Source organism: Myotis daubentonii, chromosome 2, assembly GCF_963259705.1.
Source record: "Myotis daubentonii chromosome 2, mMyoDau2.1, whole genome shotgun sequence".
Taxonomy (NCBI): Eukaryota; Metazoa; Chordata; class Mammalia; order Chiroptera; family Vespertilionidae; genus Myotis; species Myotis daubentonii.
In genome coordinates, this window is record NC_081841.1 from 199,175,274 (window position 1) to 199,190,555 (window position 15,282).

A 15,282-nucleotide genomic window follows, 5' to 3' on the forward strand; every position below is an offset into this window, starting at 1 on the left:
TGTTTTGTTGTCCTCTGGAGGCTGCCTGCAATTCCTTGCCAAATGAGGTTCCCCAACATGGCTCTTTGCTTCCTTACAGCCAGCAAGATGTATGCTAAAGTCATAATGTAACAGATTCATGTAATCACATATATCCATCACCTTTGTCATGCTCTATTGCAAGTCACAGGTCCTGCTCACTTGAGGGGAGAGGATCACAGAGCCATGTGAACACCAGGAAGCAGAGGTCATGGGGCCCACCTTCAGAGTCTGTCTGCCACATTTGAGTTTCAAAAGAATAATTTGGCTGTAGTATGGAGAATTTATGGCAATGGGGAAAGTGATAAAAAGGAGACCATTATAATCCAGGAGAGAGATGATGGTGGCATAGACTACTAGGGTTGTAGCTGTGCAGGAGAGAAGAGGGTGGATTTCTGACATTTTGAAGTTAGAGCCAATAGGACTTGCTAGTGCATTGGATATGTGTATTGGGCTGCTCAAAGGCCATCAGCATGTAAAATGTTATGTGATTCAAATTTTTTAATATTATTTTAATGCCATGCATATCACACATACAAATTTTTTTGCCTATGATTTCAGGGGAATGTTTGGAGTCATCCTGAAAACTACAGCTTAATGTCTTTTTAACACCTTTTAATAGTAGTTGTATTTATTCTAAAATGTGTTTTAATTTACTTAATTCATGATATACAGTTGACCCTTGAATACACACAGGTTAGGGACACTGACCACACACATAGTTGAACTTTTTTGACTTCCCCAAACGAGTTGTGGCACAAGGGATTGGTTCCAGGCCCCCTCCAGACACCGGAATCTGAGGATATTCAAGTCCCCTATGTAAAAGGTATACATCAGTGCATACAGTCAGCCTCTGTCTGTGGGCTCCCAGCCACAGATGGAAAATAGTACAGGTATTTATTGAAAAAAATCCATGTGTGAATAGACCTGCACAGTTCAAAACTATCTTGTTCAAGGGTCAACTGTAATCAAGAGAAAAGAAAATATAATCAGGATTGTTCTGCCCTTTTAGCACTTGAGGAATTGCTAGTGTAAGATAATTGATCTTTTACAAAACAGCTAGAAATATATGGTCTCTGAAAAGCAGAATCATCAAGACTTTGTAGCAACATGGGAAAGATTTTTGGTACATTTAGGGGACAGATGCCAAATATGAAACTGAAAACACACTGAGTCCCCCCTTCACACCTAAATCCTGACCGTGTGCCAGCGTCAAGCATGCCCTTCCTGCTGTGAGGTGGCTTCTTAGAAACTGGAAAACATGTATAAACACTGAATTACACCCTCTCTTTATCGTCTTTAAGAACAGATTTCTAGCACTTTCTAAGGTCTGTATTTTCTTTTAGTTCACAGTTTAATTTACAGCTCGTGGTTCAGTAAACAACTCTTTGAGGTTAACGGTTTGTCACTTTGGACATCAAAAGTATTTATTTTACAAAATAGCTAGAGATATTTATTCACAGTGGTATATCAAGTTTTGGCACATGCACTCATATTTGATATCAGCACTTTAATTTTTCTATATTCATTCATTTTCATAGAATAACAAATATAAACCATAATAAATGGTTTATAATGTTATAGTACAGTTTCAAGGCTCGAGGTTGCCTTATCCCAGATCCCAGTGATAGACCATAACTGTGTCACTTGGACTATTGAAATAATATTGTCAGCAAAAAGAGACAAGCAGATCATTATATTTTGCAGCACTGGTACAAGAAAAATAGTGCCGCCTGAATGCTCATGGATAATAGCAAGTATTTGTTTTGATGGTTGAAGTTATATTTCTGTGGTTCTTTTTGGTTAATTCTCTTGGATCATACATGCTGTGTTAAGGAATGCTTTCTAATATAATACATTGGTTTCATATTTACATATTGCATGCTTCTCTGTAGGGTGAATTTGTAAATGAATATGTTGGCGAATTAATTGACGAAGAAGAATGCAGATTGCGAATCAAGCGAGCCCACGAGAACAGCGTAACCAATTTTTATATGTTAACTGTCACCAAGGTAAAACTTGTTTGTTTGTTTTTGTTTTCATGATCTTAGGTTGAACTGTTTCCTCTAATTTGATTTTTTCAGGCAAAGTATAATGATTAGCAGTAGCCAGAGTGCTTCCCACTATAATGTGCTAATTATACCAGAGCACAAAATGCTGCAGCCTTGCACAGGTCATGTGAGAGTGAAGCAGGAAAGGTTGACACACCTGGATTCTGGTCCCAGCTCCTCTTAGGCACTGAAAGACTTGCCCTCAGTTGCTTTATCACTGAAGGAGGGAAGGAGCTCTAATTCTAAGTTATAAGCCACCATTAAAATTCAGATTTAGCCAAATTCTAACTCTGAAAATTGTTCTGCACATTTAAACTTTTTTAATGAGTTAGGAGAAATGGATGCTGTCATAAGAGAAATGACAGAACTGCTGGTTTAATACATGCAGTTGTAAGTCCTATTTATGCACCCTGTGTCCATTATCTCATTCAGTTTCTTCACTGGTCTTCTGATTTACAGAGAACAAGAAACTGAGGTTTAGCCATGGTAAATGGTTGAATACCTTGTTACAGTTTAATGAAGAGCTAAGATTAGTACCCATGTTTCCTGTGTTCCAGGCCATTCCTAAAATCGAGTCAGAATGTCATTAAAGTTAAGAACTGGAGATCATGTAAAAGAAATATTATTTTAACTCATATGGTATTGTTTGAAACTTTTTACAGCTTTCATGAATATATATTCCATAAACATACAATGCCATTTATTTATGACTAGAGGCCCAATGCACAAAATTCGTGCGGGGGGGGGGGGGGCGGTGCCCCTCAGCCCGGCCTGTGCCCTCTCGCAATCCAGGACCCCTCGCTCCTAACTGCCCGCCCGCCTGCTCGCTCCTTACTGCCCACCTGCTTGCTCCTTACCGCCCACCTGCTCGCTCCTTAACGCTGCCATGGAGGCAGGCAAAGCTCCCGCCACCGCCGCTGCACTCGCCAGCCGTGAGCCCGGCTTCTGGCTGAGCAGTGCTCCTGCTGTGGGAGTGCACTGATAACCAGGGGGCAGCTCCTGTGTTGAGCATCTGCTCCCTGGTGGTCAATGCACGTCATAGCGAACGGTCATTCTGGTCGTTTCGCCATAGCAGTTGCTGGGCTTTTATGTATATAGATTGTCGATTGGCTCCTAAATCCTATCTTCACTGACAGTGACCCCTCCAGGCATCTTTACAACACTCAGAGGATCCATCTTATAGGGCTTATCCAGATTATCAGAATTTAAATTTAAGGGCCCAATGGGGAGGTTTGTATTGTATTTTAGACTTTACTACAAGTAAAATTAGAACAAATAAAAAATTATTTGCTTTGCATACTGGCAGTATCATAGCCAGTGAGGCTTATCCAAGGCGTGATTATTACTAATCAAAAAAGAAAGAAAATCACTCAAGCATGTCTGCAAGTCTTTTTTCAGAAGAGAAATTTCTCATTTTTCCTACTTGCTCTTCATGGCCTGAGCCCTGAGCCTCTAGCCGTGTTCTAGTTGTGCTTCTGCTCAGAGCAGGAAAGGAGGGCCGACAGCTCAGCACCCTTGTTCCCATCACAAGGAGCTGTCTGCACTCAGAGCTGTCTCAGAAATACTTTTCCTAAACCAAACACCAGATAATCTTCTAAGCATTATTCCACGGTCTGTTTGTTTCCACTTCATCTTGATTGTTTTGATTTGAAAGTCATGAGAGAAAGTAGATAACTTACTAAATGTACAGAGAGCACCACATTTTCAGATTTGCAGTTGTCAGGCATCAGCTGGTAGCAAAATGCTGCTGCCTGGTGGCTCTTGACTGCATTGGATGTTTCTAAGATGTTTATATTTAGTTTTATGTCAAAGGTACCTTTCCTTTCTTTTCTTTCTGAAGGACCGTATAATTGATGCCGGCCCAAAAGGAAATTACTCTCGCTTTATGAACCACAGTTGTAATCCAAACTGTGAAACACAAAAGTGGACAGTGAATGGAGACGTTCGAGTGGGACTTTTTGCTCTTTGTGATATTCCTGCAGGTAAAAAAAGTAACTTGCTCCCCATGCCCCCCTCCCTAGGAAGCAAGTATATCCTTTGAAAGCAGGACATTCTTCAAGGTTTGGTCCTCAAATATTTATTCAAATAAGATAAAGTGTTATATTTAGAATTGTTATCTGCCAGTAAGAAGTAAAAATCGGTATTCTGCAAAGGGGAGCTTAGTAAGAGCTTTTCTGTAAGAGAGGATATTACAGAATTCTCTATATCCACAATCTTTCTGAATTAAATCTCCACATTATTGCTGTCTATATAATGTAACCAGATGGTTAAGCTTTTGTTTTCTTTTTTTAAAGTATTAAAAGCCTGTGTTAACATCAATGGGTTTCTTGGTTTGTTGAGGGGGGCGGGGGGGGGGGCGGTTATTTTGAAAGATCATTCTGTTTCAAATTAGATGTAAAACACTTCTGAAGCAAGAGTTTTCATTTTTTCTTACCCATCCAGCATCTTAACAGCAAATCTTAGTTTCTCCTTTGTTAAGTTTGTAGCAACTTTCAGTTGTATTTCTAGACTCATGGTGGATTGTTCAAGCCCAGCTAAAAGAAAGCTGGGCCTCCTAATTTGAATCACTGGATCTTTGATGTAGATAGTAAACCTAAACTCTTTTCTGATCATAATACAAGGCATTAATTACTGGAAACAGTGTGGTCGTCATAATTCCACAGACATATTGTTCATTTAGAAACTAGTTTAAATTAGCTTTAGAAAAGAGAGCTAAACTAGAACTCATTTTTCTTAAACAGAGATTTCAAATCCTGGTCTCTATTACATAGTTTTTGACCACTTCAATGAAAAGGATGTGACGACTTTTGTAGACTATTTATTTTTGCTGTAATCATGGGTGGGTCGGGATGTTTTCCTCTAGATATTTTTTTGCCTTTTTTCTTTTTTCCATCACTGTCTTCGATGTAGAATGTGGGGGAGGGAAAAGTTGATGTCTCTTTTTTTCATTACGAGAGTGTCTATGACAGCAGTTTCTTGCCCGTGACTTGAATATGAATAGTTATTTCTCTTTTGTTTTAGGAATGGAGTTAACTTTTAATTATAACCTGGATTGCCTGGGCAACGGCAGGACGGAGTGCCACTGTGGGGCAGAGAACTGCAGTGGTTTTCTTGGAGTGCGGCCCAAGGTCAGTGTGCAGGGGCATGCCCTGAGCCAGGAGGAGTATGGAGGGGCTACTGCAGAAGTTTGCTTATGACCATCTCAGGAAAATACTGGCAAATGGGTACCTGGTTTCGTTCACTGATCTTCAGTGGTGTTTACCCAGAGTTTAGACTCTGACTTTCCAATGAAGCATATCTTAGTAAGATCTGTTAGTTTCTGAAAATGTATTTGTATTTCTGATAGAATTTGAAGTTAGCAAAATCCTTTTAGAAAACTTCTTTTTAAATTCACAATATACTAAAACCCACTTAATTATCCTATCTAATAAAAGAGAAACATGGTAATTAGCATATGACCGCTACCCTTCCCATTGGCTAATCAGGGTGATATGCAAATCAACTGCCAGCCAAGATGGCGGCCGGCAGCCAGGCAGCTTGAAACTAACATGAGGCTTGCTTGCTTCAGTGACAGAAGACTCCAACGTTCCCCACCTGCCGGCCTCTGAGCTGCAACTCTAAGCAACTATGTTACAAATATAGAAGCTAAACAAAACCCCAGAAACCTGCTTCAGCCAGCAGGATCGCAACATTGTTTCAAATACAGAAGGTAAACAAAGGCCAGAAACCTGCTTTCAGCAGCAGAGGCCTAAGAGCTGGAGCCTCAGAGCTAAAGCTGGCCCAGAATAAAAAAAAGAAGAAAAAGAAGAAAAGGAGCGGTTGGTAGCTTCAGTCACCCGCCAGCCTGAAAACAGCCCTCAGCCCATCACCCAGGCTGGCCAGGCACCCCAGTGGGGACCCCCACCCTGATCCAGGACACCCTTCGGGGCAAACCAGCCGGCCTCCACCCGTGCACCAGGCCTCTATATGCCTCCCAGCACCAGGATCACCGTGACAGGGGGCAACGCCCAAACCCCCTGATCACCCTGCAGCTCTGTGTGTGACGGGGGGCGGGGCCACAACCTCCCTATCCGCCCTGCTCTGTTCGTGACAGGGGAAGGCGCCCCAACCCCCTGATTGCCCTGCGGATCTGTGTGTGACAGGCTGCGGCGCCCCAACCCTCTGATCCGCCCTGCTCTGTGTGTGACAGGGTGTGGTGCCCCAACTCCCCTATCGGCCTACTCTGTGAGTGACAGGGGGGAGCTCCCCAACCCCCTGATCGGCCCTGCTCTGTGCATGACAGGGGGAGCTCCCCAACCCCCTGATGGGCCCTGCTCTGTGCGTGACGGGGGAGTTCCCCAACCCCCTGATTGACCCTGCTCTGTGCGTGACGGGATACGGAGCCCCAACCCCCCTGATGGGCCCTGCTCTGTGAGTGACGGGGCAGCGCCCCAACCCCGATTGGCCCTGCTCTGTGCATGGCAGGATGGCGCCACAACCTGCCCATCGACCCTGCCTTGAGTGTGACGGGGCGGTGCCCCAACCCCCCAATCAGCCCTACCCTGAGCGTGACTGAGGGTGGCATTGCAACCTCCCGATCCGCCCTGCTCTGTGCATGACAGGGGCGGCGCCCCAACTCCCCAATCAGCCCTGCTCTGAGCACGACCAGGGGCTGCACCTAGGGATTGGGCCTGCCCTCTGCCACCCGGGAGTAGGCCTAAGCCAGCAGGTCGTTATCTTCCGAGGGGTCCCAGACTGCTCGAGGGCACCGGCTGGGCTGAGGGACACCCTCTCCCCCGCCTCCCCCCCCCCCCCCCCGAGTGCACAAATTTTTGTGCACAGGGCCTCTAGTCTATAATAATAAAAACATAATATGCTAATTAGACCGGACAGCTGAATGACCTTCCAGACATCATTCCAGACGTCCTTCCGGACAAAGCTGCCACGGCAGGGCCTGAGGCAGAGGTGGTTAGGAGCAATCAGGCAGGCAGGCAGGCAAGTGGTTAGGGCCGGTCAGGCAGGTAGGCAGAGGGGTTAGGGGCAATCAGGTAGGCAGGCAGGCAGAGTGGTTAGGGGCAGTCAGCAGGTAGGCAAGTGGTCAGGGGTGATGAGGCAGGCAGGCAGAGTGGTTATGGGTGACCAGGCAGGCAGGTAGGCAGGCGAGCAGTTAGGAGCCAGCGGTCCTGAATTGCAAGAGAGATGTCCGATTGCCCGCAGGGATCGGCCTAAACCAGCAGTCGGACATCCCCCAAGGGGTCCCAGATTGGGAAAGGGTGCAGGCTGAGCTGAGAGCTGCCCCCCGCCTCCCTGCACGTATTTTGTGCACTGGGCCTCTAGTATACTATAAAATGGTGACTTTTGTCCAGGTAGCTCAGAGTGTAGTCACAACATGCCAAAGTTGTGGGTTTGATCCCCAGTCAGGGCACATACAAGAATCAACCAATGCATACATAATGAGTGGAACAACAAATCTATGTTTCTCTCTCTCCTTTCCCCTCTCTCTCTCTCTCTCTCTCTCTCTCTCTCTCTCTCTCTCTCTCAGAAATTTTTTTAAAAAGATAATAAAAATAAATAAATAAATAAAAAATAAATAATAAATAATTAATTTTACAAAATGATGGCTTTAATGGTATGTGAATTATATCTCAGTGTCCTTGTAATTTTTTTAAAATATTTTTTATTGATTTTAGAGAGAGAGGAAGGGAGAAGGAGAAAGTGGTAGAAACATTGATCAGCTGCCTCCTACATGCCCTCCACTGGGGTTTGAGCCATAACCTGGGCATGTGCCCTGACCGGGAATTGACCTGGCCACCTTTTGGAGCATGGGACAAAGCCCCACCAACTGAGCCACACCAGCTTATTTTAGTATTTTATGGGCTGAGTCCTCCTGGTGTTTTTAGTTAATTGGACAACAGATTAAATTAAATGAATGTGTTGTAGGATTTTCCCTTCTCTGTAAAGCTTCATGCATTACGATCATTAAAACTGTGATCCTTTTTTCTTGCCAGTCAACATGTGTGGCAACAACTGAAGAAAGGGCAAGAAATGCTAAGTTAAAGCAGAAGAGACGAAAAATCAAAACAGAATCAAAGCAGATGCATGAAGATTACTGTTTTCAATGTGGAGATGGTGGAGAGCTGGTCATGTGTGATAAAAAGGACTGTCCCAAAGCATACCACCTCCTATGCCTTAACCTGACTCAGCCACCATATGGTAAGCGAGATCTTTAAGACCTTTTCTCAGACTTGCATTTTTGCCAACTATGTATAACTCAGAATATATTCCACTGTCCTTAGTGGAGCCATGGAATAGGAATCATTGACTAGGACAAACAACCATAGCAAACAAAAATTATGCTAGTGAAAATCTGTTTGTAAATTTGGGATACATGTGAGCCAGCAAGGATTGGTTTCTCCTTTCTATTACCACTAGAGACCTGGTGCGTGAATTCGTGCACAGGTGGGGTCCCTTGGCCTGGCTGGCAATCAGGGCCGATCAGGGCTGGCCAGCCAGGGGTAGGGACCGTGGGAGGTTGACCAGCAGCAGGAGGTTGGCTGTGGGAGTGCACTGACCACCAGGGGGCAGCTCCTGCATTGAGCATCTGTCCCCTGGTGGTCAGTGCATGTCATAGCTACCGGCCAGTCATCCCATCCTAACAGTCGCTCAGGCTTTTATATATATAGATAGGTGAATACTGTGGGCAGTCTCTCACATCTGTACCTAATGGTTCATCCAGCCAGACCAATGTTTGGCTGAAATTTGGAGTTGTATTCAATTGACCAGCCTCCAGAGAAACTGGGAACCTGGGTTTTTCGTAGGTAATCAAGATAGGCACTAACTTGGGCTCTTCTCCTCCTGCCCACCCCGTAGGAAAGTGGGAGTGCCCGTGGCATCAGTGTGATGAGTGCAGCAGTGCAGCTGTTTCCTTCTGTGAGTTCTGTCCACGTTCCTTCTGTAAAGATCATGGGAAGGGGGCTCTGGTCCCCTCTGCACTGGAAGGCCTTCTCTGCTGCTCCGAACATGACCCCGGGGCTCCTGTGCCACCAGAATACTGGAGCAAGATCAAATGTAAATTGGAATCACAAGATCATGGAGAAGAAGCAAAAGAATGAATGGGTGGTGATTTCCTTTTTTCCTTTCTCTTTGAACAAAAAGGAAAAGCAGAACGTAAATAGATGGTGTGTTAGTGAAGGAGAGACTGCTGCAGTGTGCACAGCCTTTGCCATCAGTACTGCCTTATTAAGAGACTGGAAGCCTGGTCCTGAGGCAGAAGCAGTTGGTGATATCTGGGTTTTGTTTGATTTTGTTGTTTTGGTGATTCTTGAGTGGAGGGTTCGATTCCCTTGGCCCTTGCTTGCCTTTTATTGTGCTTCAAGGCCTTGCAGTTGGAAAAAGATATGTCTTTGCTTTTAAAATAAGAACAAAGAGAAAAGAAAGTTTTGTTAATGACATAAGTGTAAAGTCCTTGGATGTAAAAAGCAAAAGTCGCCATCATTCCTTTATTTATTTTCATTTTTTAAAATGTTGAGAAGTGTAGTTCAGATAGTCTAATCAGTGTATGTGTGAGTGTGTTAAGTAGGAATTGGAGAAAGCCCGCTAGCAAAGGATATGATGATCTTTATATACCTCTTTACTGTGTAGTAGGTAGGCTAACTTCTCTTTCCTTTCAAATGTCTTTCATAGCCTTGGAGAAGGGTTCTATGGAAGCATCGAATCTGGCCTCTTGAAAACAAAATGCTCCCGTGGATTTTACCTCTGTGGTCTTAAACTAGGTGGGCTTTGTGATACGATAACTTTACCTAGAAAGTTAAATAGTGTGGTTTTGGTTTTGGTTTTGGTTTGGAGAAAAAAAGAAATGGATGCACTTACTGAGTTTGAAGTGTTTTCCATTGATAGTGGGTCTTTTTGATGAAGTGCATTTATGTAGATATGAATGCAGTATTAGAGTGGTCATTCCTATTTCTTTTTTATACATATTTTTATTGATTTCAGAGAGGAAGGAAGAGGGAGAGAGAGATAGAAACATCAGTAATAGGGGAGAATCATTGATCAGCTGCCTCCTGCACGCCCCCTACTGGGGATCGAGCTCACAACCCAGGCATGTGCCCTGGCAGGGAATCGAACCCTGACTTCCTGGTTCATAGGCTAACGTTCAACCACTGAGCACCCTGGCCGGGCTCATTCCTATTTCTTGACAGATAAAGGCAGCTAGAGGGAGGAGAGAAAAGGCACAGACCAGAACAGCTGGGTGACAGAAGCACCACTGGCTGTCACACCCTGGGTGCCTTGGAAAGAATTAAGGGTATTTTATTTTGTCTCTGCTTCCCTCTCCTAATCAGACATTCCCTTTATCAACTGACTCCTCAAGTTTCCTGGTGAAACTACACAGATGAATTTGAATTGTTTTTGAATAGCGCTTTTTGGTTTAGTTCCTATTGGGGGGGGGGGGGGGCAGGCACATCTCAAAGTTATATGTCAACAATTTCTATTATCTGGTACTTAACATTGTCCCCATAGAAGAAGGGAGGGGAAGCCCTTCTACAGGGTGTATAGTAGCCACACAAATACACTTCATCTTAGGAACCACTTAGGAAAAGCTCCCGAGGAAGCAGTGTTAGCCAAAATGATTGGCTGTGGTGCTTGCATCTCATAGATGCAAGTGTACAAAGATGTCTGCCCACAAAACTCACTTGCTTTTAACCCCTAGGAATATGTATATCCCAGTATTCCTTGTAAGAAATAATTAGTAATGTCAGACATTGTTGTAACACTGTACTAAGTAGAAGTCTAGAATTAGCTTGAATGAAAGTTAACTTTCTCTGTGAATTTTGACTGCTTACATAAATTGCTGGTACCTGATAACATTTATTTTCCCTTAAGAAGTACCTAGTAACCTTATGAAGGTAGGGAGGGCAGATGCTCTACCACACTCCTTCAGTTGTGTTATATGTGTTTCTTTTCCTTATCAATTTAGAGCTCTTCTCTGGAAAAAAGAAGAAAAGCTGTTTTGTGCCTCTCTTTTTTTTGTATGTAAATGTGCAATTATACTGGATTTTGTCTTGTGGGGGGGAAAAAACAAAACAAAAAACAACACTACATTTCCTTTACTTAAGCTCCTAAACTGCCACTTGCCTGATTCTGGCAATTAGTTTTGAGGTAACTTATTGGGCCTCCAATAGTTCTGTTGATTAGATATGGTCCCAAAAGAAAGAGCAAAATGGAAAATGCTATACATGTTAGCAACTGGAATTGCTGCAACTAACATGGATTACATCTCGCCAAAACACTAACCTTTGCTCTTGAACAATTATATAGCTTGATGTCCTTTTAAAAAATAATTTAAGAAAATCTAGGTTTTATCATACTAAAACTTTATTTTATATATATATATATGATAAATGTTTGCTTTTCTAAACTTACTAACATGAAGGATTTCCTTTCATATTCAAAATGTAACTCTTGTTAAAACAATATCCAACATGAAATCTTATCTCCTTAGTGCTATTTGATATCTGATGACTTTTATATGGTAAGCCAGGGTCTAGTCTATAAACACAAATACATTAGATTTAAGTATTTTTATGCAGTTCTTCATTGTGTCACATTTTGTTTGTGTATATATAATAGAGCTCTGCTGAGCCTTCTTAATTTGGGGGGGCGGGGTGACTAATAGGATTGTTCTGACATTTCAGAAATCAGGGTAGAAAACAAAATAGCTAACCCTAGCTCTGGGTCTGTGCATGAGTGTTCTTTCATGGTCTAAAAAGTGGTTTTAGTCATGCCAGTGCCAAGGAGCTCTTCTTACACCTCCGTCGTGTTACTGTTGACTATTGAATACATGTGAAGTTGCAGGTTCTGGAAGCAGAAAAAGAGTCAATTGTGCTTTAAATGTGCATGGTATACATGCACTGTGCTTGTCCGTGCTTCCCCAGTGAAATATTCCAAACACACACTGCTCACGCAGTCTGAGGTTGGTATCTGTTAACTTTTAACTGTATGTGGCCAGAGCATACCTGGTTGGTTTTTATTATTGTCCAAAATGAGATCACTTAAAGTAGCTTGGGATAATGGTATTTTTTTTAACCTCATGTTAATTCTTGGGAGGAAGAAGTGAAAATAAGGTTTTTTATAATCATCATAAAGCATCGGAAATTGGATCAGTAACAAAGATGAAATCCTGATAAAAATTCCAGACGCTGTGCAGTGAGAGAGGGGCCGGGCCGTGGCCGGCACGAGGAAGCAGGCGCGGCCGTCGCGGCTGAGAAGGCTGAAGCAGCCGAGGACACAGTCACTTCCTCAGTGTTCAGTCAGGGCTAGTTAGGGGCGAGGCGGGGTTTACTTTCCTGTTTGTTTTAACAAGCTCCCATTCTCTCTGAATTCTCAAAAATAATCTGGCCTAAGTTATAGAATAGGCTTACTTTTAGAATCATCGAAACTTGTATGTTCAAGGCAGGAACATACCTCAAAACTAAAATAATAATAATAATAATAATAATAATAATAATAATAATGGGGGCAGGTAAGACTGCTCCAGTTCCCTTCTGCCATTCCCAAGTATTTGTAAATAATGTTGTGCAATTCTGAGGTAATCATGTAAAGGACTCTGAGACAGGGCAGGTTGTTGGGCAACTCTTTCCTGGTTCATGAAGTAGGGCCTCCTTTTGGAGTCGTTTGTTGCATGGTATGTGTTCCAATCAGGGTCCATCCAGATCTGCAGTTTGGAAACGGATACATAGGCCAGCTGTACAGAATGTAATCTCTGGACTACCCAGCATTTATCGCTTGTCTTTTGTTTCATTTTTAAACACAAAGCTTCCTTTAACGTTCACCCTAAAGTCAAGGTGCCGCCACGTGCTGTGTCCCAGCAGGATAAGAAAACAGTCACGCTTGGGAAGCTACGTGTGACGTGCTTGTCCGTGAGGTATGATGATCCTGGGAAGCGGCTCCATGGGCAGTGCAGTTAGACTTGTCATACTTCCTACAAGGCTGATGTATCTAGCCACCCCCAAGTTGTCCAAGTTGCTGCAGACACGAAATGATCATTTGGAGTAATGTCCTTTGACCTAGGGCCACATGGAACTGGTCTGTGGTTATTTGTCAACAAAGAAGAGAACTTTCTCCCATTTTCAGATTAGCAAGGGCATAGATATAATTAGTCAGCTTTGTCATGTATTGACAAATATTGAAAAGTTGGAAATTTGTATATACTGAAGTCTACCAACTTTTACCTGGGGTGGGGCACAGGGAGAAAAGGGGGTGGGAGAGTAGGATAAGGGAGGGGGGCGATGATGTTTACCACAGGTGCGAAGTAGTCACTTTAACTTTGAGACCTCTGCCTCATGAATTCAGGTTTTTTAAGTACTTGAAATTCTTCAGATTCTCCTTATGTTAACAGTTATTTTAAAATTTATGAAGTAGAAAGCATTGTTTTATATACTGTTTTGAAAATAGCCTAGTCTCTTCTCCTCTTCCACTCGGATTAAAGGTGAAGTTCTGCAAGTGGGAGAGCGTGTTCACAGTAGGTTTCTCAGATCCAATGTACACATCTGAGGGAGAGATTCCTGCATGGGACGCTAGCAGCATTTTGATGAATATTTCCTATGTATGTTCTTTATCCTTTTGTCAACCTAAGCACCTCTTCTTTCTTTCTAATGTATGCCTGCCTGGGAAGTGGGTGGGGGGAATTTGCACTTATGTTACACTCTTGAAATGCTGGGTGTAACCTGTGTGTTTAAAAACCATTTCCATTCTTTTTTTTTGTCAGTCCATTGCTTAAGTGACCAGTTAGGTGCTGGGGCACATACGTATGAAGGGGGAGGAGAGAGAGAGTTACCTGTTTTTTGGTAGCCTCTGAAAGTCATTAACGTGTAATAAAAGGGAAAAGATGAGTAGTTGCCAAAGTCATTTATTCAGTCCTTAGTTTTCTTAAGTGACGTTACTGTATCTGCATATTGGTAAGAAGCACCCTCAGGTTCAGTACTCCCTTCCCTGCCCACCAGACTTCTGATATGTGTGAATGCAGATTATCTGGATTAGGTATTGATAGGTATTCTTGTCAGTTTGGAAGTGGACTGGATAAAATTTGTTTATATCTCTCCCTTTATTTCATTTATGCTGTCACATACCCTATGTTAAAAAAGAAAATTATTATTGCCACAGACAACCAAGTTGCTAAATGATGATTACAACTGGCTAATAATAAGATTCTTTTTATATACAAGGGTGTGTGCAAATTTGAATTGATATGAGAAATTCATTTTTACTCACTTGTGATATTGCACAAACACAGATACCTACAGATTCTGTTTTCATTTCCTTGTGATCTTTATCTATGATAACAACCTTTGTAGATTGGTTATTTCTGTACTTTAACTGTAATAAACTTTGTAGATCCTGTGAAATGTTATTTTACCTAAATCACTTGAGACTTGAGTCTTTAATAACAAAGCACCAATATTCACTAAAGTCAATCTCTTTTGAGTTTCTGTGACTTGGCTAGAAGCTCGACACTAAAGGATTAGTGACCATTTTTCCTGGGGGTGTTCCACTAGGGCATTACTGTATATCGACTTGATGTTGCCACACAGACTTCAAGATATATATTTTGGGGATTTTGTTGATTGGCCTATGTTTTATTGCATAGTGTGGAGTGTGAAAAGCTTGGTTAACCTGTATATAGATAGCTTATTGTTGACTCGTTATCGTGTATTTAGGATTGCCTGTAATATTTAAGCTGCTTACTGCTATCTGTGCTGGTAGGAATATACAATTTTTGTATATTATATTTACTGAGATGTTGCCTTTTTTATTTTATAAATACTTTGGAATTCAAATGTGGTTTGTTTTGTTGGGGGTTTTTTGCTTCCATGAGGATTCATTTGGAAAGGTTTTTAATGACATTCCACTGATTTCAGATTTTGCTTGAGATTGACTTCAATAAATTGTCCTGTATGTTCCAAATTAAATATGTGGACTTGTTCATTGCCTGTGGTTTCTTGCTATAAGTCACTGGGCCAGAGGCCTTCCTGGGAGGGAGGGGACTGGCTGCGGTGCCGCCCCACCCAGTGTGCCAACTCTCAGTGAGCAAGGCCTGCAGCACAGCAAGTCCTGGGTGCGCGGTAAGTACATCTTCCTTCAAAATGCAACGCTGCTAATAAACTGGGACCGGGAAATGCAGAGGTTTTGTGTTCGTGGAGGAAAGGTCCTTGGAGAATGGTGCTACGTGCTTTGGTAT

The 15,282-nt window shown here is 42.7% G+C and overlaps 1 protein-coding gene and 1 pseudogene across 6 annotated transcripts in view; both read left to right on the top strand.

The window, feature by feature from the left end:
• The window catches only part of NSD3 (nuclear receptor binding SET domain protein 3), a 112,523-nt gene extending 97,510 nt beyond the window's left edge, over nt 1–15,013 (top strand). For all 6 annotated transcript variants that reach the window (XM_059685367.1, XM_059685365.1, XM_059685369.1 and 3 more), the window contains 5 exons: nt 1,914–2,030; nt 3,910–4,051; nt 5,091–5,197; nt 8,057–8,261; nt 8,919–15,013. In XM_059685367.1, the coding sequence (XP_059541350.1) occupies nt 1,914–2,030; nt 3,910–4,051; nt 5,091–5,197; nt 8,057–8,261; nt 8,919–9,160 (813 nt within the window). In that variant the 3' untranslated portion in view covers nt 9,161–15,013. The remainder of the gene's footprint in view (nt 1–1,913; nt 2,031–3,909; nt 4,052–5,090; nt 5,198–8,056; nt 8,262–8,918) is intronic.
• On the top strand, nt 3,358–3,468 carry LOC132228843 (U4 spliceosomal RNA; annotated as a pseudogene).
• Nucleotides 15,014–15,282: the final 269 nt, after the last annotated feature.